This window comes from Magnolia sinica, chromosome 1 (assembly GCF_029962835.1).
Source record: "Magnolia sinica isolate HGM2019 chromosome 1, MsV1, whole genome shotgun sequence".
NCBI lineage: Eukaryota > Viridiplantae > Streptophyta > Magnoliopsida > Magnoliales > Magnoliaceae > Magnolia > Magnolia sinica.
Window position 1 is genome coordinate 11,045,542 of NC_080573.1, and position 26,691 is coordinate 11,072,232.

A 26,691-nucleotide genomic window follows, 5' to 3' on the forward strand; every position below is an offset into this window, starting at 1 on the left:
AGGTAAGGCTTCATAGATAAATGGTCCAGATCTGGTACACGTATGCAACGTGCATACGTGCATCGATATCCTGATTGATAACTTGGATACTTTCATTTGGTGGAAGGGAGCTCTTTGATTGCTCGGGAGTCGGGACTTCCCATTGGAGAGTTAGATTTCATCCACCCAGTAGAAATTATTATCATTATTATCATTATTTTTCCTTTTTATTGCCTGAGCCATCTAAAATGGTCCCAACCATGTTAGCGGTTCGCATTACCGAACAATGGTCGCAACGACTCAATGTAGACAATTGGTCTTTTTTTATTTTTTCAAGCCGGGGGCAGGCACTACGGTTTGCGTTTGCAACTGCTTATTAGATTGTGGCAACTTATCCAACGTACACGTAGCATGAAGTCACCAATCTGCACCGTCCAAATTACGGGCTTCATTGTGGATGGGCCATTGACCAAAAACCACATTGATAAACGAGGCTGGATCCAATAGTATGTTTGGTAAGTTAAGCTCAACGTACAAGTCAATGTATGGTGCCCACCATGATGTATGCATGACATCCAATCCATCCATTATGTGCGGGCCCTCGTGTTGTCATTAGAAAATAAATATCAGGCGGATCAAAAACTCAAGTAGGTCATGCCACAGGAACAGTTGGAATGAGAATACCCAACATTAGAAACCTTTTAGATTGTTTGTGGGGGCACACTTTATTATTTACATTTCATCTAATCCATTCACAAGATACATCCCACAAGGATGAATTGATACAGAGAAAATCAGACCAGTACAAAATCCACGTGGACCTCACCACTGGATTTTAAAGGTTTAGGCATGATTTTTCATGATATGTCCCATCTGATTTTTTGGGAGGCAAGGATGACCCAAGAAGACACTGATCCAAGTCCATGTCTGCAACAGGGAGCTCGTTTATATGCCAGAGGAACGTGATATTTGGGTCTTTGCTGCAGGGAGCTCGTTTACAAAAAGCTTTGTAGGGGCCAACGTGACATGTGTGTGACATCCAGTCCGTCCATCATTTGCACCATTTCATATTAGTACACAATCCCAAAACTCATGGCAACACCCACCGCTGAAACATTCCTGGGGCCCTCCACGATACTTATATGCCATCCAACCTGTTGAAAAGGAGAGCCATGAAAGGATGGAGGACAAAACCAAATATCAACCTAATCCAAATCAACGATAGGCCCAGTAAGATTTCATTCGTAGGTGGCCCTATTTCCAGTTCTCTGTGTGGGGTGGGTCTACTTGAGGTTTAGATTGGCATTCTAAACGACGGACGAGGTGGATCTCACTCACACATTACAGTGGACCCCACAGAGACTTTTTTTTTGTTGCACAGGATCTCTATAAGAAATTTGCGTCTTGATATTTGGGCCACAAAGTTTCCCATGTCTCTCAGTCCAAACCGTCCACGATCTAAGATCCTGACACTCCCTTATTTAGCCTGTTGAATTCGGCTACTGACCGTTTTCTTTCTAGCAACCCATTTTATCGGCAGAGGTGGCTAGGAACCGTCTTGTCGGGCTATTCCCAATCCACCACGGACTCACAATTTGGATGGTCGGGATTACCGTACACATGTATGGTGGACGGTAAACGGTGGTAAACATACATGATACACAGACCGTCATTCCGCGTTCAAATTTGGAAGAGAAAAACTTTGATACTCCCGCCTGCTCGGAAGAGGGAGAGAGGGAGAGAGAACGATGGGGGCAGACTGCAGAGAGAAGTATCCGTTGGAAAAGTGTCCGTTGGCGCCTTCCAGCTGGCTGTGACCGTTGGCGCCTTCCAGTTGGCTGTGACCGTTGTGTTGATATGGGTTTGAAACGGGCGCGGATTAGGAAGTTACCCCCGCCTGTTCCGAGCCGGATTAGGTAGTTACCCCCGCCTGTTCCGAGCTCGGGACAGGCGGACGATCTGAGGGCAACTAAGGGTCCACCGTGACGCTTGAATTTTATCCACACCGTCCATCCATTTTTCCATATCATTTTAAATTATTAAGACAAAAATGGAGAATATCAAGGGCTTAAATGGACCACAAGGTGAGGATTAAATTCCTACCGTTGAAATATTCTTGGAAGTACCTAATTCGCGCCCGTTTGAAACCGGACGCCGATTTTCGGGATAGCCTTTGGCAGTAAGTTCCTGCGCAAAGATTCTGTGTGGGGCCCATTTAGATGTTTGTGAGAAATCTAACCATCTATCCATTTTTTAAGCTCATTTTATAAGGGGAAACCAAAACCGAGGAGGATCCAAAACTCAAGTGGGCCACACGACAGGAAACAGTGGAGATTTAGTGACCACCACTGGAACATTTATATGGCCATAAAAGCTTTTTAACGGTATAAGTTTTTAGTGTTTTCACTTTATCTGAGTGAAAATGACCTTATTAAGGGTTTAGATGACACATAAACAGCAAGGTGGAGCCTAGGAAAGTTTCAACGGTAGGCATTCCTTTCTCCATTGTTTCATCTCCTATGGCCCACTTTAGTTTTGGATCCTCCTCATTTTTGATAGCATGTCTTAAAATAATGTAGAAAAACGGATGGATGGGTTTGATTTCTCACAAACATCGCAGTATGCCCACCCAGAATCCTCACCCTGGAACTATCCCTTGGCGGGAAATCCGCGTCCTTTGAAACCTGCGAGGTACTACCCGCCTGTTCGGAGCTCGGGGCAGGCGGAGGCTCCGAGGGCCACCGAGGGGCCACCGTGATGTATGACTCTTATCCACACCGTACATCCCTCTTTTCATATCATTCTAGACTACAGAATCTAAAATAACGCACATCCAATTCTCACGAGGACCACACCATAGGAAGCAGTGGTGTTAAGAATGCTTACCATTGAAATCTTCTTAGGGCCCACTTTGTAGTTTATTTTCCATCCAATCCCTTGAAATGGTCATATACACCAGGATGAACACCAGGATGAAGTTCAAAAAAAAAATCATCTTGATACGGAACTTCTGTGGTCACTAAGAATTTTTCAACGGTAGAAATTTAATATCCACTATGTGGCCCATTTAAGAAATTTATCTTATGTATTTTTGGGATAATATTCTAAAATAATATGAAAAAATGGATGAATAGTGTGGATAAAGTTCATACATCACAGTATCCCCTGTAGAAGCCTCCCCTGTCCCAAGGTGGCGGTTATACCTAATCCGCGCGCAAGTTTGAATTACGCGGATTTCCTGATAAAGCTTTCCAGCTGCGCTGGAAACCGAGATAGAGTCCACCGTGATGTTTGTAAGGAATCCAATCCGTCCATCCGTTTTCTGAGCTCATTTTCGAATATCAAACCAAAATTGAGCAGGATTCAAGACTCAAGTGTGCCGTACTAAAGAGAAGGTGGTTAGGAAATTTCATACCGTTGAAACCTTCCTGGGTCGACAGTGATGTTCACATGCCATCTATACCGTTCATAACCTCATTCCTACTGGGATTAGCTGAAAACACTAATATTAAAATGATTCAAAACTTCTGTGGCCCCACGAATATTTCAACTGTGGACGTTCAATTATCACGTCATCGGCCCACTTAAGCAATGGATCTAGTTCATTTATTTTATAATAGCCTAAAAATAACACAAAAAAAGGATGAACGGGGTGGATTTCTCATAAACATCGCAGTGGGCCCCACCTGGATTCCCAAGCGCAGGAACTTCCTGCTAAAGGCTTTCGCAGGAAATCCGCGTCCAGTTTCAAACCCATATCAACGTAACGGTAACATATCAACGTAACGGTAACCGCCAGGCGCCAGCTGGAACACTACACCAAAAATACCATTTAGGAACGACCACGTATTTGGTTCCGGAACGGTTGTAAATTTTTAAGCCGTTACCGAACCGAAGAAAAACCCAATTTCCACCGCAGCCGCACCCATCCTCTCTCTCTCGCTCCATCACTCCTTCCCTCCCTCCCCCTCTCTCTCTCTCTCTCTCTCCCTCGCTCCCTCTCATCTCTCCCTGTCTCTCTCCCGCTCCCTTCCGATCTCTCTCCCTCTCTCTCCTGCTCCCTCACTCCCTGCCTCTCGATCTCTCTCCCCATCTGTCTCCCGCTCGCTCATGGACGATCTCCCTCCGTCTCGATCTCTCCCTCTCTCGTTCGCTCCCTTCTCTCTTTCTCTCTCACTATCTCTATTTTCTACTCTCACTCTTCCTCTCCCTTCAACAGAAACAGTGATCTTCGAGCCATTGATCGGATCGAGCTTCCGACGATCGGATTTCGCAGGTGTGGAGCGGCTGGAGTTTGGATCTGGTCCATACGCTTAGGGATCTCCATCCATAAGGTGCACTCGCTTAGGTATTTTCCAGTTTCTGTTTTCCCCCAAACAATATGATGAATGGCACAAAAGTCTCACTTGATTCTATTTAAAATCTAGAGGGAAATCTAATTGCTGGTTTCAAATCTGTATATCTACAATGAGGTTTTTGCTTAGGCCACAAGCATGCACAGGGCAATTCGTGAACATGCCACCATGTGGCAGTGTGAACTGGGCATGAGATCCCAAGGCACCCATCATGTTGGTTCCACCATGCTTATCTCTCTTCACTGAAATCAGGCCAGTCCACTCTTCAGCTCCTCCATTGTGGTGGAGATACTGGCCCACATGTTTATTTGACTGGCCATATTTTTCAAATGATCGGTCACAGTTATATAGGCACGATTGACTTCCTGTGTTTTTCTTAAGATATCAAGATTTATAAATCCTTAACCTAGGCATTATGACCATGAAAGCCTGTTAGCTGATGATTTTGATAGAGGTCAGCTATTACATAGGAAACAATGGTGATTGACCATTAATGAGCCACAAATGCTTTGGATCAAGCTGATATTTGTTTTTTTATTTTTTTATTTTGGTACCTTCATCCATGTTTATTTGACCTTATCAACAGGTTGGATGGCAAATAAACATTACGAAAACATTACAGTGGGCCATAGGAAGTTTTTAATGATTGGATGTTCAATCACCACTGTTTCCTATAGTATGGTCCACCTGATATCATGCTATTTGCCACTCAAGTGAATGTGGCAGTATGTAGGAGAGAAGATTTTTACACTCGTGGGCTTATCAAAGCTGTTTGGTCAATTCTCTCATGGGTACTATGCAGACCCTTCACCCACTGGGAGTGGATTTCGTGAGGCCCTGGCTTTGCTAGATTTGATTGGTCCAGCCCCACTTTCAAACATGCTTTGCTTGACTCTGGCAGCAGCACATGACCCAATCAAATCGTGCCATGTCAGAGCTTTATTGAATCCACTCTCTCACCCATGGGCCCACCGATGTGTTTTATGCATATGCTGTCCATTAGCATAATCCTCACCACACACTTGATGAATGCAAATAGTGATGGGGCCATTGATTTGGCATTCTAGCATGTGGAAAGACCATATCCTGAAATTGAAACAACTCAATAATTTTTGTGGCAAATAACGTCTTGGTCCTATTGCTGTTAATTTCAGCAACTCTTAAATGTTGCATCATGAATGCTAAGGATATTGGTACAAAGAGGATTGAGAATCATCGTTGAGGCACATCCATCAAGTAGGAAGCTTCTTCTTTGGATTGAAAGATGATATAACCCAATATGCCAAAGTAAGAATTTCAGAAGTACTATGACTGAAGACTCCCTATGCTTGTTCATCTTCTCATTTGTACCAATCATGATAGTTTAATCTAGAAATGAAGGTTTTGAGGCTTCTTTTCCTATGCTTGTGCATCCTGTAATTTATCAACCATGATTTTGTTCAGTGTTAAATGCAAGTTTTGAGGCTTGGTTCCCTATCTAGTTGTGCATCCTGTCATTTACCAACTATGATTGTTCAATGTAGAAATGCAGGTTTCGAGGCTTGTTTTCCAATGCTTTTGCAACCTTTCAATAAAAAAAAAATAAAATCTGTAGAACAGCAGGTTTTGAGGCTTGTTTATGTGATCTATTGGGCTTAGCCAAAGGTCTTTACAATTGGCCTTGGTTTTGCAAGGTTTCTTTCATTTTTATATCAAAGTGACAATTTTGGAAATAGCACAAATAGAGGAAATGAGTGGGCATCCTTCAAATAAAAATGGCAAGTGAGCTTACCTCATCAAATAGAAGAAATGAACACAATGGCCACAATTTGCTATAATTCTTTATTTTTTTTTTCCTCATTCTTGCTATTTCTGGTGCAGGGTGTCGACCCAAGAATCAAGGTGGAGGTTTGGCCAAGAGTAAGATTTTCTAATGCTGTCATCATCTTAGCCTTTCTCCAACAGTTTGGGGTCAACTTTTAAATGGTAGATTGGTGACGTTTTAGGATTGATTGCCCACATTAGATCAACCTTCCTGTTTTATGTTCTGGAATTGGCCATTTCAGAGGTTCACATTCAACAAAAAGATGGGCAAGAAAGAAAATACAGCAACAGTCAACACTCAATCAAAATGCAATGGTTAGGATACCCCATTTGGCAAAAAAGTACTATTATTGTGTCTGCTGTAACCATAAACCAGTCCTGCAAATTTCCAATCCTAAATAATTTCAGCAGAAATTGATGTTTTTTGGGGGTTTTTTCTAGATACCCATTACAAGAAATTCCAAATGGTGTTTTGTTTGGTGTGTTGATTTGGAGCTTCCAAAGCTCTAATGCTAGAAGGTCATTCTAGTTTTGTGCATGGAAATGGAAAAGAAGCTGTAGTAATGAAATTCATGGTATTGTGTTTTTTGAAGTTATTGAGTAAAAAAAAGAAGGAATCTACTTTCCATTCTTCTAGTTTGGTGAGCTGTTAACTAATGCCATTCTTAACATTTTTTATTTGTGGCCTACAAATGGATGGTTAAGGGACGAAGAGACTGGGCTGAGCCTTGCAGCCTGTTGGTTTCGTCATCCACCCTGGGTGGCAGGAGCCCAATTCATGCGGTCCTCGACTCAGGTCCTCAGCTCATGTATTGGACTTGAGCATGCTTCAGCCTGGCCACACCCAGCCTAGCCCCATTCGTCGGCCTTATCAGATCATTACCCCTTACAGCACTTTCAGCAAAAATATTTTTTACTTTTTGGACAGAGGTAAATGCTAGTATATTTTAAAATTTAGGCAAAGGTAGAAATATTACAATATCCCATTCCCACCATCTTTCTAGAAAAGGGGGAAAAATGCTTGAACCTAAGTAGGTTATTTTCCTTTGTGTACCGTACCGGTGGATTAGTTGTAAATTTGACTTTCAGCTAATGTGTACGTAATCTTTCTATGGTCATTTAGCTGACAGAGTGTGATGCTGGTTTTATGTGCTACTTTGTAATCCTGAAATAATAATCTCCCATATGACCACCAGGTTGAAGTTCTCTTCTTGATCCTTAATGTTGTGCCTGAATTATTTCTTTGACTTTTAGCTAATTTGTGAGATTAAGTAGATCTGGCAATTCCCAGACTTCAATGGTCTTGTTATCAATGCTGCAAGTGTCCATCTTTCTATTATATGGTTGGCATTAGGATATACATCAAAACTGATATTTCTTTTGGTGAAATCAAGTATGCATCAGCTGGTGCACATTCACAGGATTGATGTCATTTTAAAGTGCCTACTGTCATTTTGTATATATTTTGTTATCTATGATCAATAACATTCATTATGGGTTCAAACCTTTTTAAGTTTTCTATTCTATGGCAGTAGAACTTTCTTTTGTTTGTTTCCTTCTACTGTTCTTTTCCTGTCAATATCTGATTCCAACTTGTGTACTCGGTAAACAATTACAGCAAGAGAGGGACCGGTTATTAGCTGAAGTTGAAAGCCTTGCTGCCGATTTGATTCTGGAGATGGATTTTGGTTTTTATAGCATTTGGTGGAGATATTACACGTGGGTTTTCATTCTCGAAGGGTTTTTATGGTGATAATTCAATGTAGTTCCATACATAATCATGTTGATGGGTTTTGGTTTCTATGGCATTTAGCATGGATTCTCTGTAGATTATATATGCATGTCCGTTTGTTTTTTCTTCAGAGCATTTTGTGAAGATTCAAGAACATAACATTTTGTGGAGATTCATCACTTAAGTTCTTGTTGTATCCATGCTTATTTCAGAACATTGTGTAGTTTCTAGAATGCATTTTCGTTCTCACAGTAATTTCTGTTTATTCTTGTAGTTATCCATTTGCTTAGTTCTTGAAATGCATATGCTAATTAGGGAATTTGGATGCAAGGTCTATCCAAGTCAGCCTGCAAAGTAAGACCTAGACCTGAGCTCTTTAATGGCCCAAAACAAACTGTAGGAGCCATAGCCAGGCCATCTTGAAAATGAGCCTCTTGCCATGCCTTAGTTGTAGTGGGGGCATGGTCCATGAATAAAAGAGGAGACTACCAACTTGGAAGAAATGAAGAATTACCTGATATCCTCCCACCAAATGAAGAACAATGCAAGCAATAGAATTCTATTCTCCCCAGTTTGGCATATTTGCAAGAATCTTCTATTAGGCTACATGTATGAAAGAAATGGACTAAAAAAATTGATAAAGGTCCACATTCAACATACACGTCTGGCCTACTAGATGGCATGGTCGCCTTTGCCACCAGATGTTTCAGAAGGTAGCACGAGATACCGGAATATGCTATCAATGGGTAAACTGGGATATGTTAAGGTTTAATTGTAAGCTTTTGTATAATCTTATTTGGGTCTTCGACTCTTTGTAGAATGGATGGTGGAAATTGCTTGACTACCCATCTCATGAGCATTGTATTTCTAAATGGATGTGTTTGAGGCTCTAAAAGAGTAACTATGAATTGAAAGTAGACATCTTTGTATGTAAATTCTACGAGTTTGAATTGAGTTCACTTCAAGAATTTGCTGTTTGGATATCCTGCAATGGAGATAAACAAGGCTGATTGGAATACCCTTTTCGAGCCCTACCCTTTCTTTGATGCATACAAGAACTATCTGGAGATTGACATCATTTTCTGATCACTACAGAAAATGATGATGACTAGAGGAAATGGAAAGGCTGGTTTGAATCTCGGCTCTGCCAACTGACATTGAAGGTGAAAGGGTTTCTGTTCATTTAAGAATTATATGATCCTGGACCAACGGATATATAGCATCCTTTGCCAAGGTATACCCTTTTCGAGCCCTACCCTTTCTTTGATGCATACAAGAACTATCTGGAGATTGACATCATTTTCTGATCACTACAGAAAATGATGATGACTTGAGGAAATGGAAAGGCTGGTTTGAATCTCGGCTCTGCCAACTGACATTGAAGGTGAAAGGGTTTCTGTTCATTTAAGAATTATATGATCCTGGACCAACGGATATATAGCATCCTTTGCCAAGGTATGAATTTTCTATTTACCAACTTTGAACGAAGGGGCTGCCATACTTCCTTTGATCCCTACAGTTGTTAGAGAACTACTTAAGATGAAATTCCTAGCTATTCGATAGACATAAAAGAAATGAACATGACAGTGGTCCACACTGAACGGGAAAAGGCAAAAGATTGGACTGCTGGCATTTTCTAATCTCACACACATGATCCCATACACGTGGGAACATGGATCTCGATTCCCATACAGTTGATGCTATTTGTAGCTGAATTTGATTTAATGTAGGGTTCATTTGGAAATGAATACAAAGGTAATACTTTTTATGCTCTCTCTCTCTCTCTCTCTCTCTCTCTTTTCAGTAAGTTCTGATTAGGCATCTGGTATTGTTGGAAAGTGGTGTTTTTGCGTATGCCACATTGGAATTTAGATATATTTAGTCCTCTACCAGCTGTGGAAATTTTGATGACTTCTTCAATTGGTTCCTTGTTTTAGTATATCGGTTTTGATTTATCAGGAGAATTAATGGATTTCATGCGAGGAATATTGAGATTGTGGTCAATTTTTTGTGCCTAGTTGATGTTGCTTTCTGAAAAGATGTGCTCCCCACAAACTGACATTTATAATCCAATTTTGCACTTTTTCTGATTTTAGGTTTTGCTCAATTTCAGATTCACAGAAAGATATCCTTAACGTATTGTATCTTTTATGCTTTCTTTCACCAAAATCACTGCCAAAAAAAAAGAAGAAGAAGAAGAGTTTGATTAGCTCCACATCATCAAGATGGAAATGGTGCTCTTTTGGTTTGTTGTGGTAGTTTTTTTTTTAGGTGCTGTTCAGTGTCGCTTGCTAACATTTATGCTTTAGGTTTATACCTCGTGTGGGTCCAGACACAGTCAGGGATGGATGTTGGATTTGGAGTGTCCGCAGCTGCCCTGGCTGTGGGCCTGATCAGCTTGATTTCTAGCACTCTTTTCTACAGAAACAAGCCTCCTCAAGGCAGCATCTTCACCCCAATTGTTCAAGTAAGATAGCATTATTTTACCCTTCTTTTTTCTTTTGAAGTTTGATGATCTCCTTAGCTCGACTTTTGATACACGCACTTCTTGTTTACTTCGTTTGGTAATGAAAAAGTATAAATTCTTGTATATAACAAAAGTAGAAAAGGTTTTTCTACCCGCACGTTTGATACACGCACGTCCATTTTTCGTTTGTGAACCTTACTGTCACTGATCCCTTGTCATGAAATTTTTTTGCCGTCTTCTTCTGTCGCAATGGTTTTTGTACTGTTATGTTTTTCGCTGATAGCCCACTACATCTGCTGTCAATACTTTTGCGGCTGAACACTGTCAAATATTCCTGCTTTGACTGTAGACTAGGTCACTATCAAATTGTCACTCTTTTCATCAACCTTTATCATTGTTTCTGTGATGAAGAAAACAAAATTTTTCATAAATGTTGGTTGAAAGAAAGGAGCTGAGTTTGTCACTCTTTTCTTAATGTTGAAACAGAGTTTTTCTCACTCGTTTCATAAAGGAGGAGGACATGTTCTAGGGTGAGAAAAGCCAACACAATCATAAAAGAAAGGAATGATTTTTGATATGGGTTTTGTTTTTCATTGGATTAATGAACGTTTTTCGACCTTTTCTTTGATGGCTTTTCTTTGTAGGATCATACCAAAGACTCTCATGTGCAAAGAAGTAAGTAGATATGCCTTTCTTCTCTTGCTTCTTTCAACTATTCTCATTTTCTTATGCTGTTGAAAGATGTTCTTTAATGGCAGATTACAGGAGAAACAGAAGGAGAGGTGAAACCAGTGGCCAGCATGCATCAAAGGAAGGCAAAGATGTCCCGCCATTCCGACGCTTTCATCACATTACTAGGTTCTATTCTTCTTCTCTCAATAACCCATTTAATTAGATTCCTAAAGCCTTTCAGGTTTTCTTATTTCCTTTCCTATTTCAGGTGGGTATGGAACCTTAGAAGAGCTCTTGGAAGTCATCACCTGGGCTCAGCTAGGAATCCATAATAAACCCGTAAGCAATCTCTACTAACAGAAAATCACATACACGCAACATATGTCCATCTTAACAAATATATAATTATTTTTGCAAAAAGAAAAAAGTGAACGAAAAAAAAGATATGGTTATTTTTTTTTATTGCCACTATTTATACTCTAAATCATTGCAGAAGGATGTTAGCGGGGCGATGCCTGACATGTACGACTTCAACAATGACATTTGGTTGTGCCACTCCTTTGGAGGCCAATGCTACAATTTGATAGCATTCTTAAGTCGCAGATGCTTCCTTTTTATATAAATCTAATGAAATGATTGAATTCTGATTAACCTATCTGATTAACAACAACCTGCTATTAATGTGCTGAAAGAAATTCAAGTGTTCCTTGATGCCAACCCTTTGGAGATCATTACAATCTTCATAGAAGATTATGTCACATCACCTCAAGGCCTAACTAAAGTATTCAATGCCGCCGGCCTTAGGAAATTTTGGTTTCTGGTATCAGGATGCCTAAAAATGGGCAGGATTGGCCCATCCTCGATGATATGATTAGTAAGAACCAGCGTTTGTTGGTATTCACCTCAAAATCAGCCAAGGAGGCTTCTGAAGGCATTGCCTATGAGTGGAGATACATTGTAGAAAACCAATGTAAGCCCTGTTTTCTCTCCTTTCATAAATATATATCCCATGCAGATCTTGCAGTGGAACTATCATAGATAGACGGATGATTTTTTTTTAATGTAGAAATTTAGTACATGCTTTGCTAAGCCCACATGCATCCATCACTGATGTTAGAGCCGTGCATAACATGGGCCCTGCCGGGTAGATGATGTGGCCTGAGAATCAGGCTTGTACACTCATTGGACAGGTCATGTGCTTTAGTTGAATGTGGACTCCTGGTAATTCTTTTAAAATGTTCATTGTTCTTTTTTTAAATGTGTGTTCCACCTGACGAGTGAATTGGCGTGATTTTCGGGCCTGGCTATTTATTAGCGTGGACCGCTTGATGCATGCTCTAATGCTTTCCGCAGGTTGGCGAATGCGGCCTCATGAGGAGGTCTGCACTGTTAATGAAATTCAGTAAAAATATAAAATTTTTGTATTTTCTCCTTGAATCAATTTGTTTTTGGAGATAAAATGAAATTGATATAAAATACATCAAAATAGGAAGCATTGTCCAATTTAAATTTTTGATGCATAGGAGTATAAACATGTGAAGTTATCACTGATTCTCTTTTTATTGGTTTTGGTGATTGGGCTGAAATTGCAGATGGTGATAGTTGGATGAAGGCGAGTTCTTATCCTAATCATGCGGAATCATCTCCCATGAGCACAACAACAAGATCCCTTGTTTTAGAGAACTATTTCCCTGATAATCCTAATTTAGCAACAACTTGTAAGGACAACTCAGCTCCACTTACTAGCATGACTGGTACATGTTATGAAGCAACAGGAAAACGATGGCCCAACTTCATTGCTATCGATTTCTACAAGGTAATGCATGAGATCTCACTTTCATTAAAGATGGAAATGGAAACATGATAAAGAATTGTGTTTCTTTTATATGCATTTGGGTCTTTGTTCATGGATTTTTATTTTTATTTTTTAATTTTAAATTATTATTTTTAAATTCTTTAGTACATGTGCCTATTTGTATGTGGATCTTGTGTTGTAGAGAAGCGATGGAGGGGGAGCCCCACAAGTCCCACCGGATAATCCTAGCCATCCGTTTTTTCTTTCTTTCTTTCTTTCTTTCTTTTTGGACTTTAGCCAAAGCTTTGGGATGAGTCACTGTCTGCCTAGTTGGTTTCATTTGTTGTTGAATTGCACACTGAAACCGAGTTTCAAGAACCTTGCTTCTAGCTGAGGGGAAACAGTATAAGAAACACACACTTGGTCCATCTTGATACATGTAAGAGTATTTTATAAGTTTCAATGTTTTTTGCTAACTCCTGACTCACTTTATAGTTTATACTACCAGATGTATTGTAGATTGTTTTTTTCTCTCCATTTTACTCTTTGAATGCAGCGGTTATTAATCACTGGTTATTTTCCTAGGCCCATTCCAGATAGTAAATCACTGTCTTATGTCTGACTTTTCAATCATTTCCTATTGGTTCCAAAGGTAGGAGAAAGCTTTTCTTATATTTTCTGAGTTGAGCATTTCTGCTGGCTAGGCTGATGGTTGCAGGTAATTTCAGAGAATTACCAAGTTCTCTGACAATCACTTTACTATATTTTTTCTGGGTGCAATCTGCAGGCAGAAGCCCTCAGTTAAACAAATGGGGGCCCTATTCTTACTAATAATTGCTGCCATACTTCTAAGCTTTGGAGAAGGTTCTGGCAGGGATTCTAGTGGCACTAACCCAAATCAAGTTCTCTTTCATGGAATCATTCCTGTTTTAGTTGCTTTTGTGCTCTCTGGTCTGGCTTCTTCTCTCTGTCAGTGGGCTTCTCAGGTTAGACTCCTTTACATTCCTCCATTTTCTCTATTTTCTTCTATCCTTTCTATATTGTTTCCTTTTGGTGCATCACCATGTTTTGTTTCTCGAGGTTTGATGCGTTCTTTTTATTTACGATCTTTTATACATTAGTGGAAAGTTTCTATAACTCAAAGTTGTGGTTGTTGAAGTGGAAGATTGGTCCATTGGATGTGCCCCATATGGTTAAGTGATGCACTTCAACATGACACTTGATTGAAAGCAGCGGGCCCCAAACGACAACACCCACATCGACTTTCCTCCAATGCTGTGATGGGCTGAAAATCACTAAAGCTAGTGAAAAAAATATTCGATTAGTTACCTTCCTCGACATTCCTTATTGGGAACCATGCTCCAAATTGCAATTTATTACTTTGAGATTGGATTTGAAAAGAATCTATTTGTAATTTGAGGGCTACTTTCTCATCATGAATACTAGGAAATTGGGATTTCATTACAATTCTGTTTTTGTCAAAGGTATTCTGTTTTGCCATTTGTATCTAAATGTGAATTCTTTTCTTGCTTTCTTTGTCATTTTGTCATTTTGTCATTTTTTCAGTTCACATTTCAATTTCTAAAAAATCATCTTTTAGTTGATGGTTCATAATTACCTTGAATTAGCACCATTTATCCTGTTGAGATTTGTTTTTCCTTTCGTCATGCTCAATGTATTTAGACTCAAACTGTCCTTGTAAGGAACCTCTTGGAGAATTGAATTCCATTGTGGGGGGCAAAAGCTAATCATTCCTGTAAGCTAAATCTCACCCTGTGCACCCTGTACTAATTTATCTTTACCTTTCATGGTTGCTTAAATGCTTTAGAATTAAGTTTGACAATCGTACTTCTACCCATGTTTGCACGTGTGGACACATTGGAAGTCATCACACAAATTATTTTAATCCTTGATGTGATGATCAGGTGTCATTTGATTAGGCATGGTACTATTTCTTTTGGATCCAGATCAAACTATTTGTCTTCTTGGTTTCTCTCAACAAATTGTGAAGAGAATAAAAGCTTGTTAGTTTTTTTTGTAGGTTTTTATAATATATTTTTTTGATACATAAGTTTTTATAATATTAATGCTAACATATTGGCATGTGTGCATGTCTTGCTTTTTAGACATTTGAATCCTATAATCGTGACTGGGGCATTAATCATTCCATCATCACTTTATTTTCTCCTCAAGGTTTTGCTACTCTTTTCATCAACCTTTATCCTTGTTTCCTTGATGAAGACAACAAAATTTTTCATAAATGTTGGTTGAAAGAAAGGAGCTGAGTTTGTCACTCTTTTCATCAACCTTTATCATTGTTTCCGTGATGAAGAAAACAAAATTTTTCATAAATGTTGGTTGAAAGAAAGGAGCTGAGTTTGTCACTCTTTTCTTAATGTTGAAATAGAGTTTTTCTCACTCATTTCATAGAGGAGGAGGACATGTTTTAGGGTGAGAAAAACCAACACAATCATAAAAGAAAGGAATGATTTTTGATATGGTTTTTTTTTTTTTTTTTCATTGGATTAATGAACGTTTTTCGACCTTTTCTTAGATGGCTTTTCTTTGTAGGATCATACTGAAGACTCTCATGTGCAAAGAAGTAGATATGCCTTTCTTCTCTTGCTTCTTTCATCTATTCTCATTTTCTTGTACTGCTGAAAGACGTTCTTTAATGGCAGATTACAGGAGAAACAGAAGGAGAGGGTGAAACCAGTGGCCAGCATGCATCAAAAGGAGGGCAGAGATGTCCCACCATTCCGACGCTTTCATCGCATTACTAGGTTCTATTCTTCTTCTCTCAATAACCCATTTAATCAGAATCTTAAAGCCTTCAGGTTTTCTTATTTCCTTTCCTATTTCAGGTGGGTATGGAACCTTAGAAGAGCTCTTGGAAGTCATCACCTGGGCTCAGCTAGGAATCCATAATAAACCCGTAAGCAAACTCTACTAACAGAAAATCACATATACGCAACATAGAAATACTTGTATCTTGAAGATGGGATCTGTATGTATGTGTAGGTGGGTCTTCTTAAATAGAAGATATGATTTACATGCTCGCTACTGTATAATGTTTATGAACAAGATGTCCATCTTAACAAATATATAATTATTTTTGCAAAAAGAAAAAAGTGAACGAAAAAAAGATATGGTTATTTTTTTTATTGCTGCTATTTATACTCTGAATCATTTCAGAAGGATGTTAGAGGGGTGATGCCTAACATGTACGACTTCAGCAATGACATTTGGTTGTGCCACTCCTTTGGAGGCCAATGCTACAATTTGATAGCATTCGTAAGTCGCAGCTGATTCCTTTTTATATAAATCCAATGAAATGATTGAATTCTGATTAACCTATCTGATTAATAACAACCTGCTATTAATGTGCTGAAAGAAATTCAAGTGTTCCTTGATGCCAACCCTTTGGAGATCATTACAATCTTCATAGAAGATTATGTCACATCACCTCAAGGCCTAACTAAGGTATTCAATGCCGCCGGCCTTAGGAAATTTTGGTTTCTGGTATCAGGGATGCCTAAAAATGGGCAGGATTGGCTCATCATCGATGATATGATTAGTAAGAACCAGCATTTGTTGGTATTCACCTCAAAATCAGCCAAGGAGGCTTCTGAAGGCATTGCCTATGAGTGGAGATATGTTGTAGAAAACCAATGTAAGCCCCGTTTTCTCTCCTTTCATAAATGTATATCCCATGCAGATCTTGCAGTGGAACTATTATAGATAGATGGATGATTTATTTATTTTTTTTGTAGAAATTTAGTACATGCTTTGCTAAGCCCACATGCGTCCATCCCTGATGTTAGAACTGTGCATAACATGGGCCTTGCCGAGTAGATGATGTGGCATGAGAATCAGGCTTGTTGTACATTCATTGGGCAGGCCACATGCTTTAGTTGAATGTGGACTCCTGGTAATTCTTTTAAAATGTTCATTGTTCTTTTTTAAATGTGTGTTCCACCTGACGAGTGAACTGTGTGATTTTCGGACCTGGCTATTTATTAGCGTGGACCGCTTGATGCATGCTCTAATGCTTTCCGCAGGTTGGCGAATGTGGCCTCATGAGTAGGTCTGCACTGTTAATGAAATTCAGTAAAAATATAAAATTTCTGTGTTTTCTCCTTGAATCAATTTGCTTTTGGAGATAAAATGAAATTGATATAAAATACATCAAAATAGGAAGCATTGTCCAATTTAAATTTCTGATGCATAGGAGTATAAACATGTGAAGCTATCATTGATTCTCTTTTTATTGATTTTGGTGATTGGGCTGAAACTGCAGATGGTGACAGTGGGATGAAGGCGAGTTCTTATCCTAATCGTGCGGAATCATCTCCCATGAACACAACAACAAGATCCCTTGTTTTAGAGAACTATTTCCCTGACAATCCTAATTTAGCGACCGCTTGTAAGGACAACTTAGCTCCACTTACTGGCATGACTGGTACATGTCATGAAGCAGCAGGAAAACGATGGCCCAACTTCATTGCTGTCGATTTCTACAAGGTAATGCATGAGATCTCACTTTCATTAAAGATGGAAATGGAAACATGATAAAGAATTCTGTTTCTTTTATATGCATTTGGGTCTTTGTTCATGGATTTATTTTATTTTATTTTATTTTTTTATTCTTTAGTACATGTGCCTATTTGTATGTGGATCTTGTGTTGCAGAGAAGCGATGGAGGGGGAGTCCCACAAGCCCCACCGGATAATCCTAGCCATCAGTTTTTTCTTTCTTTCTTTCTTTCTTTTTGGACTTTTGACCATAAACATGTATGCTTTGATGAGTCACTGTCTGCCCGGTTGGTTTAATTCGTTGTTGAATTGCACACTGAAACCGAGTTTTGAGAACCTTGCTTTGATGAGTCACTGTCTGCCTGGTTGGTTTAATTCGTTGTTCAATTGCACACTGAAACCGAGTTTTGAGAACCTTGCTTCTAGCTGAGGGGAAACAGTATAAGAACCATAGACTTGGTCCGTTGGTCTTGATACATGTAAGAGTATTTTAGAAGTTTCAATGTTTTTTGTTGACTCCTGACTCACTTTATAGTTTATACTACCAGATGTATTGTAGATTGTTTTTCCTCTCCACTTACTCTTTGAATGCAGTGGTTATTAATCACTAGTTATTTTCCTAGGCCTATTCCAGATAGTAAATCACCGTCATATGTCTAACTTTTCAATCATTTCCTATTGGTTCCAAAGGCAGGAGAAAGCTTTTCTTATATTTTCTGAGTTGAGCATTTCTGCTGGCTAGGCTGATGCTAGGCCATTTTAATGGCTATGCGCTTGCAGGTAATTTCAGAGAATTACCAGGTTCTCTGACAGTCACTTTACTATATTTTTTCTGGGTGCAATCTGTAGGCAGAAGCAATCAGTTAAACAAATGGGGGCCCTATTCTTACTAATAATTGCTGCCATACTTCTAAGCTTTGGAGAAGGTTCTGGCAGGGATTCTAGTGGCACTAACCCAGATCAAGTTCTCTTTCATGGAATCATTCCTGTTTTAGTTGCTTCTGTGCTCTCTGGTCTGGCTTCTTGTCTCTGTCAGTGGGCTTCTCATGTTAGACTCCTTTACATTCCTCCATTTTCTCCATTTTCTTCTATCCTTTCTATATTGTTTCCTTTTGGTAAAGGTAAAGAAACACAGCTCATGCTTAATGACTATGGAAATGTCTATAGTTGGAAGCTTGTCAGTGGGCTTCTTCTCTCTGTCAGTGGGCTTCTCAAGTTAGACCCCTTTACATTCCTCCATTTTCTCCATTTTCTTCTATCCTTTCTATGTTGTTTCCTTTTGGTGCAGGTGAAGAAACACAGCTCATGCTTCATGAATGTGGAAATGTCTATAGTTGGAAGCCTGTGCTTATTGGCAAGTATGTCTAAGTCTCCAGATGGAGAAGCCATCAGACAGCATGGGTTTTTTCATGGTTGGACCGCATTGACTGTGGTAATTATCTCCTCTATCTGATTTTCTCCTTGAATTTGATCCTTGGCCCAGGGATACTTACTGTATAAGCCTTGAATTTGTACAAGTGGGGCCTGTGGTTCAGTCTTTGAGACTGTTGCTATGATGGAATGCACAGTGGATGGACCATGCCCCAACATGGCAAGATTGGGAAGACCCACCAACCCAAATTTGGCATTTTCTGTTGAATTTAGATTGCCACTCTAGTTCTTTCTTAGCCATCTATCTGAGGACACTACATGCTTAGACCAATGATCATATGATTTCTCAATTTTCTGGTGCATTTAGGGGTCATTTGGATGCCTGGAAGTTCTATTAGTTGTCAAGGGTTTACAGGCAACCCCAGTTAAAGGTGGTGTTTGGACAGAAAATTTCACCTGTAAGCGAGTTACAAGCTGTAAGTCACTCACAACTTTTTTAGTGCATTTGAAATCCTGAGCAAAAGAAGTGATTTCACTTGTATGCAACTTACACCTGAAACTCACTCTCAAGCATAATGTCTTTCTGATCTGCGTTCTCTTCATTTTCAGCCGCATGATAGATTATGCTTGCCTCTCATAGGTTAATTTAAACTTTTAAAATCAATCTATCTGTCACTCCAATCACCCAGTTACTTTTAGCTGTACGTGGGCTATGTTTTCATCATGTGCTCTTACATTGTCTTGCTTGAACATGTGTCTCCGCTCCTCAAGCTTCATTCTGAATCCCTTCACATTGCTAGAATTTGGTTGATTAAAAAAAGTCAGTCATTATAATGCACACAGCATTACAGCCAGATTTTCTGGATTTTACTGAATAATAATAAGATTCTTTGGAAGATATTGAGAAGAGAGTCAAGAGCACAGAAAATAAAAATAAAAATAAAAATAATCATATAATATATGAGAATCTTCCCACAATCATATCTTTCAGTAAAGGCAGTGAGAAAACTCATTAGAAATGGAAGCGAAGAGAATAAAACAAACAGAACAGAAGAGATGGAAAGATTTCCAATTCAGACAAATTTAAAGCACTTTCAAGAAGAAAATTAGCGGTTGCTTGAAAATAGAGAAAGAGTGTGCACAATGCAACATGAGTACACGGCACATGATATGTACCATTAGATTATAATTCCAAGTTCCAACTAAAAATTATAAAAACATATGCTTATTGTGAAGATTTACAGAAAGGTTTTGTTCAGTTATCATTTCTCACTCAAAAAATTTAGATTTCATAGTAATAGGTTGCATCTGTGCTGACCTGCTAGTTTGATCGAAATTCTGAATTTTCTGCTTCTTTGTATTTAATGATTCATTGTGAATTTTGTTTGAAAATTTATTTCCTTAGCTCACTACATCAGATCTTCACTTATACGAGAAGAAATCAATTTTCTGATACATGGATTTTAAAGGATTTTAGATGTGGAATGGTGCTGCAGCTGGAGTTCTTTGCATTGCTCAAATGTTGTTAGCTTACCTTAGCTTTTTTTGAATACTTGCTCAAATGCTTTAATTTTCATGTTGCATACAGGTTCAAGTGGAATGCTCAGATGCATGATTCAGCTGTTTAACCTGCTTTTTTCCCACACCCTCCGTGAAGGTAACTCTGTCGCGGATGCTCTAGCAAAGTTCGGTAGCGATAAACAGGCTGACTCCCTTTATCGCTCCAGAGCCGATCTCCCGAGACACATTAGAGGCTCCCTTGTGCTAGATTGCGCCGGTATGGGCTTTATCAGGAGCTTCAGTGCAAGGCAGGGAGTGGGTTGAGAGATTCGATCTCAGGGAGTGGGTTGGGAGCTTGGAGTGCTTCACAGCTTGGTTCAACCTCTCATCGTACATGATTCCCTGTCTCCCTCTTCTCTTCCTCGAGAAGCGCCCATTTTGTCTATCCAATTTTCTCTTCTTCTTTTTTCCTTTCTTCCTTTTCCTGCTGCCCATCTTGGCTATACAATAGGTGAGGCCCGATGTGATTGTGGAGCCCTCCTGAATGTCCAGTCTTTGTATATCTCTTTTTGCTAATTAACAAAGATACAGGGTAAAGCCCTTTTTTCCCCAAAAAAAAGAAAAAGAAAAAGAAAGTGGAATGCTCAGATCTTGATACTTTGTCTGAGATAGATGGACCCCACATTCAATGCTTAAGAAAGGTATTGGTCTGTTCATTTCAAAACGTTTACATGAGATACAAAATACAGAAGTGATTTGTATATGTGGGTTCTAGTTGCATGCAGTGGGCAGTTGTATAAATACAGGTTGGTTATTCCTATTCGTCAGATTCATGGCCTTAAAACGGCAGTTAAATAAAATGGCATTGGATCACATTCAGTGGGAAAATGTTAGGCAGCTAGGATTGTCCTAGCAGTTTGATTTTTTTCAACCATCAGTTGCCATTTTGTCCCATGAGAGGGACAGTTTGCCCACTGTCGGAACCTTCCCAAGGTCTAACATGAAGTATATTTTGATCATATTGTGCAGATAGTTGTATCTTTACGATTATGATAATGCAGTTCTTTCTGCTTTTGGGATGATTCTTTTCTCTCTCTCTCTTTCTTTTTTTTTTTCAGAAAAATGTTTTGCTTGAACTGAAAACAAGGTCTAAAAACGTAGGGTCATGAACAGATAAAGAAGCCGATCGTTTTTTCTTTTTTTCTTTTTTTCTTTCCCTTTTCTTTTAGCTTTGCTTTTTTCTAAAGATAAAGGTAGAGCCATTTGAAAATGGGGGAAAAAATGAAGAGCCGGCACTTACAGAAAATGTCCTACAATAAAATCATCATGTGGCATTCCATGGTGAAGCAAGATAATAGAAATGATGGACTACAACAGTATCTTGTGCGCTCGACAATATAGCTATAACCGTAAGAATATTCAATTCTAGGCACATCTACTGATAGAATAGGATTTCACATACACATGGTTGGCTGTTGTAGCACACACCAACATAGTTATTTGGTGGTGCTGGAAAAGCTTTGTGGAACACACTACACACTATTGTGTAAGAGTTTTATTCACTCTGTCCATCCATTTTTCTAGATCATTTTAGTGCATGATCCCAAAAATGAAGTAGATCCAACTCTCAGTTTGGATGTGGTATGACACTCCATGACCATTCATTTGTAGCAAAAGGGACGGTAGTGCAAAATGGTCTTATCGTCCATTTCAAAGGCTCTTAATCAGATGGCTGTGATTATCTACTCAGGGTAATTATGAGGTCATGTATGCAGAATAGGTGTCTAACAGAAAGTTGAAACACATGCTGGTGGTCCAAGCCCTTTGTCACACTGGCCTCATGATGAATGCATCTTCACCTATGATTAGGACCATCCATTCACATGAGATGCAGACCGAGTAGATGTCACACACAACATGATAGGCTGGTTTTGTACCCATTGCACACGACAGGTGCTATAGATAGCTATCTGGAAATAAAATCGCTGAAGTTTCTTATACAAGCTCTTTTGCTTAATGGACCATGCATTCCCAAAAGTTACTGGAAAACAGAATCGATGTTCCCAACTCAGCGGAAATTTGTAAGTAAATGCAGTCTTTAATACCCATGATTTTCCGAGGTTTTTTTTTTTTTTTGTTATGGTGTGTTTCAGGGCTGTGCTTGCTAGGACATTGTATTATACTGGACGACTAGAACAAACTTCATCGACATTTGTATATGTCATGTCCAACTTATTTCCATCAATGACCTTCTTGTTGGTTATCATTTTCAGGTATAACCCACTCATCTCAGCATTTTAAGTTAGGATTTGTTTTGATTCATATAACGTATTGAATTTTTGCACTTTCCGAAAGATCATGTAGACTTTGTAATAAGTAGAGAAGCATTGGTTTCTGTTTTTGGGACATGGGTTTTCAAGTTTGGTGGATGGATGGTCTTCATCCAAGCATTTATGCCCATTTCATGTTATGCAGGAAAAAGCGGAAAATGAAATACAGTGTTCACCATTGTGCACCATTGAAATATTCCTATAGCCATAGCATGGCATATATTGCCATCTAATCTATTAGTATTGTCACGTATGCCTATGTAAAGTGAAAACATGAATATCTAGTTGATACATATTGTCGTGGATCCACCGTTTTGTGAGAATCCACACCATCCATCTGATTGGTTATTCCATTTTAGACATTGGTCCTAATAATCTGCCTGACCCAGATTCTCGGTGGGCCACACTATAGGAAATGGTTGGAGAAAAAAACGTCCACCATTGAACACCACCCAGTACCATTGCATTCATTACACTTGACTTTTCACAAGGTGATACAGGCCTGAACTAGTAACATTCCAAACAATAGGTGGTACACTCGTGGGACCCACCCTGTTGTATGTGTATGATTCAAACCGTCCATCCATTTTTCTATACCCTTTTATGCCTTTGCCGGAGCAAAGCCAACGCTGGAGGAGATCCTTTGCTGGAGCGAACTAATACCAGGCGCATGTCCACAGCTTAAATTTTAGAAATGGACAATCGTATTTTTTGTTTGGGTGAGTGGATTGGTTGTCTGGATTTTGGTTTTTTGAATCTATGGCTAGTGTCTCCACAGGATTGATGACAAGTGAAATATCGTTATTCCTTGATTCATACCATTTAAAGTATTCATATAATTTTAAATTATGAACCTATTAAGGGGTCGTGGATGGGGGTGTTGAATGGATTCTGGGGTTATTGATTGGATTCAGAATCTAGGGATCATTTGGCGGTGTGGATTATGAAGTATTTGGAATCTATGTGGATTTTAAATACTCAGTTTGCTGAGTTTTGAAATCTCTTATTTTTGTTGAAATTGTCATTCCTCTATTTTACTCATTTTTAAAGGTAGGAGAGTCACATGTGTATAACATAATTATCGTTAGTCTAATCATCCATTGCACACATGGCCCACTTATGATATCCTTAAAAAAATCATATTATCAGTTGCATCACTAAAATTACATTAATAGAATGATACGAGCAGTCCAAGTTAGCCACATAAATCAATGGTTAAAAAATGTTGGTTGGTTCATCAGTTGTGATCCTATGCTTGTGGCCCATTCGAGGCTTTGAATTTCATTATTTTTTGCCAAAGTACATATTTTAGTGGGCTTGTTGCAATCATTGTGACAAACATTATATAAGTGCATTAATTAGGGATATTAAAGTTGATTTACTAATCAAATTCAATATCCCATTAATATAATACATAATTTCAATGCATTGTCATTTTTGGATTCCAGTGCAATTTGAATACAAGTTGCCAAACATAAGTGAAGGATTCTGAATCACCTTGATTCAAAATCTAAGCATTAGAAATACAAGCTCCCAAATGGCCCTAAAGATGTAATTAGTATCCAAGACTTCTAACTTGATATGCTTTAGTGATTAGATTTATAAGATTGTTAATTCAATGGACCCCAACTTGGAAGGGCTATGTCTAGCGACATTCAAAGAAAACTTCTCAAAGGCAAAAGGAGAAGAAAAAAGACCATCCCTCTTCTTTCTCTATGTAAGGACTAGAATCCACAAGAAAAGAAAACTTCTCAAAGTGAAATAAAATTGATTAAAATGAGTTGCCCTTCTTACAAACAAATTGATGATGCTTATACTGGCCTTAAATTCCTAACTCAACTCCACTTCAAATGCTAGTAAAGTCACTAAAAGTGGCACAATCACCAAAATTGACTTCGAACACTTCTAGATAATTAGACTTGGGGTTAGTTTGACACCATGGATTTGGGAGGATTTCAAATTCCCTTATAGGTTTGGCATCATAAAGTAATTGTGGGTTTTAAATACAAGGAATTTGAAATCCTGTTAAAGAGGGGGTTTTAAATCTAAAGTAGAAGCTTGGATTACATCTAAAATCCTTTCAAGAGTTGCATGTGTAACACGTGTGTCACTAGGCTATTAATATATTGGGCACATGACCCATTGATGATATCAAAACAATCATATTATCTACATCACTGTAATTACTTTAATAGGATAACCTATGCCATCTAAACATTATCCATGTAAATCAATGGTTAAAAATCGTTCTTTAAAAAAAAAAAAAAAACTCTACTGATGAAAATTTCTAACCAGTTTAGATGTTTTTTAGATTGTGGCCCACCTGCTGGGTGGACTAGATCTATTTTTTGTGCAAGAACACTTACATATTTTGACCAACCTTCTGGATGGATTCTCTATTGCACATGTGTAACACTCTGGCACATGTGCTTAGCAAAGCTCTTATTATTATTATTATTTTTTCCCCCTTCGGTTGAAGCAACGTCAATGCAGCTAGATGTTAGCAACAACACAACCCCACAACTTTCAATAGATAGATATATGGTTAAAAAAATTAAATTAATTTTTTTTTTTTTTTAAAGGGGGGGAGAGTCTCTCTCTCTCTGCTGTCATTGCCCAACATCCCAAAAATAGGACAGGATGGCAAAAAAAAAACCATCCAAATCCCTCCAAGTTGCAGTATCAGACAACCCCTTCAAACTGCTTTACAGCCGCTATAATTCAAATTCTCTCTCTCTCTCTCTCTCTCTCTCTCTCTCTCTCTCTCTCTCTGTATATACTATTCAAGACCCATGTTCTCTCTCTCAATATATCTATATCTATCTCTCTCTCTCTCTCTCTCTCTCTCTCTCTCTCTCTCTCTATGTATGTACTGTTCAAGACCCATGTTTTTTTGGGGCAAGGTTTTTTACCATCCATTTGAATTTTGCTCACATGGGTTTTCTTTGAAACATCAAAATAAGAAGAAAAAAATGTTTGTTTTGAAAATTTTAATTGGTTTGAACTTTGAAATGGTAGTTTGATGGTGTTTTTATACCCAGACTGTTGGTGTGGGGTCATTGTCCATTTGTCGGCATTGTCGGTATTCAAAACGATGATACAGAGAAGCAGACTCGATTTAATTAATCCAAATACAGTACAGATTCTCCTGGCCTAAGGTGAGTGTTGGTTGTATTGGGATCCGAGAGCAGTTGGAGGGTCTTATTTTTTTGAAAGCCGGCGAGTTGGGATTGTTTTCGATTGGGAGATCATGAATCAGATTCGTTTAGGAGCAGGTGGAAGTATTCTCTAGATGCCATGGGGCGGCATCTAGGTATTCATCGATTTCTTTTCTATTGATGTGGGAGGTTTTGTTGGGGTCCATTGAGGAAGAATGCATGTGAATTTTGATTAGGACGACACGTGCACGAATCGGAATTTTGATTGAATTGATATGAAGTGAAGCTTGTTCAAATCAAGATGTGCTCTTCAAACACTCAAGAAGCATTTGGTGGATCGGTTCACTGTCTTTACAGGAACTTTCCAGATTGGTTTCGAGGGGAATTGGGTGGAACTGTCTTTAGGTATCTCATTTTTTTCAATTGGTTGTCGGTTTGTTAGGATCTGCCAAGGAGGATTCTTGATGTGAATGTGGGTGATTTTTTGTATCGGCAATGTGGGTGTGTGGAGAATGTGATTGAATCAATCGATGATTGGCGAATGAAGCAAAGCGTTGTTGACATTGTACTGCGATCTTTTTGCGGGAAAAGGTTGCGGGTATTGAACTACTCTTGCCAGAAATTGAAATATGTCGACATAATTCAAGATTTCTCTTCTTTTCTTTTATTTCCTCATTCATAGTAGAGTATGATCATCGATGGATAACAGGATTTTGGATTTGGAGTAAGAAACATGGAATTGGTTGCAATATGTTATATTTTAAAATTCTATAACAATAAGAAAGAGCGGAAATTGACTCTGTATCGATCCTTCTTTGGACTATCAATATGGAGATGCAAGTGGAATCATGTAATTGAAACAGGTTCGACAAGGTGATGCTAATTCCAGATGCCCCATCTTCAACCGACACAAATGCTTGTGTGCAGGATCTGGGATGTTGGTTGGTGCCTGTGGTGAATGTTCATTAGCCCAAAAGTCCGGTTGGTCCGTTTA

At 38.8% G+C, this 26,691-nt stretch overlaps 2 protein-coding genes, 1 long non-coding RNA gene and 1 pseudogene across 3 annotated transcripts; all 4 read left to right on the forward strand.

Moving 5' to 3' along the window:
* The first annotated feature begins 4,010 nt into the window (after positions 1 to 4,010).
* LOC131239731 (uncharacterized) lies at positions 4,011 to 10,330 on the forward strand. The gene is made up of 5 exons (XR_009168362.1): positions 4,011 to 4,313; positions 6,195 to 6,452; positions 7,756 to 7,856; positions 9,186 to 9,324; positions 10,179 to 10,330. It is a non-coding gene; the product is annotated as an uncharacterized LOC131239731 (long non-coding RNA).
* A 379-nt stretch (positions 10,331 to 10,709) lies between these two features.
* LOC131239720 (cytokinin riboside 5'-monophosphate phosphoribohydrolase LOG1-like) lies at positions 10,710 to 11,386 on the forward strand. The gene is made up of 3 exons (XM_058237562.1): positions 10,710 to 11,011; positions 11,095 to 11,194; positions 11,277 to 11,386. Exons 1-3 carry the CDS (start codon positions 10,901 to 10,903, stop codon positions 11,363 to 11,365), a joined length of 300 nt encoding a protein of 99 aa, XP_058093545.1. The 5' UTR covers positions 10,710 to 10,900; the 3' UTR covers positions 11,366 to 11,386.
* Positions 11,387 to 11,519: 133 nt separating this feature from the next.
* LOC131243888 (PI-PLC X domain-containing protein At5g67130-like) lies at positions 11,520 to 13,889 on the forward strand (annotated as a pseudogene).
* Positions 13,890 to 15,549: 1,660 nt separating this feature from the next.
* On the forward strand, positions 15,550 to 20,769 carry LOC131243897 (PI-PLC X domain-containing protein At5g67130-like). The gene is made up of 8 exons (XM_058243520.1): positions 15,550 to 15,738; positions 15,999 to 16,097; positions 16,173 to 16,476; positions 17,104 to 17,327; positions 17,495 to 18,351; positions 18,460 to 18,553; positions 18,627 to 18,770; positions 20,298 to 20,769. Exons 1-5 carry the CDS (start codon positions 15,550 to 15,552, stop codon positions 17,633 to 17,635), a joined length of 957 nt encoding a protein of 318 aa, XP_058099503.1. The 3' UTR covers positions 17,636 to 18,351; positions 18,460 to 18,553; positions 18,627 to 18,770; positions 20,298 to 20,769.
* Positions 20,770 to 26,691: the final 5,922 nt, after the last annotated feature.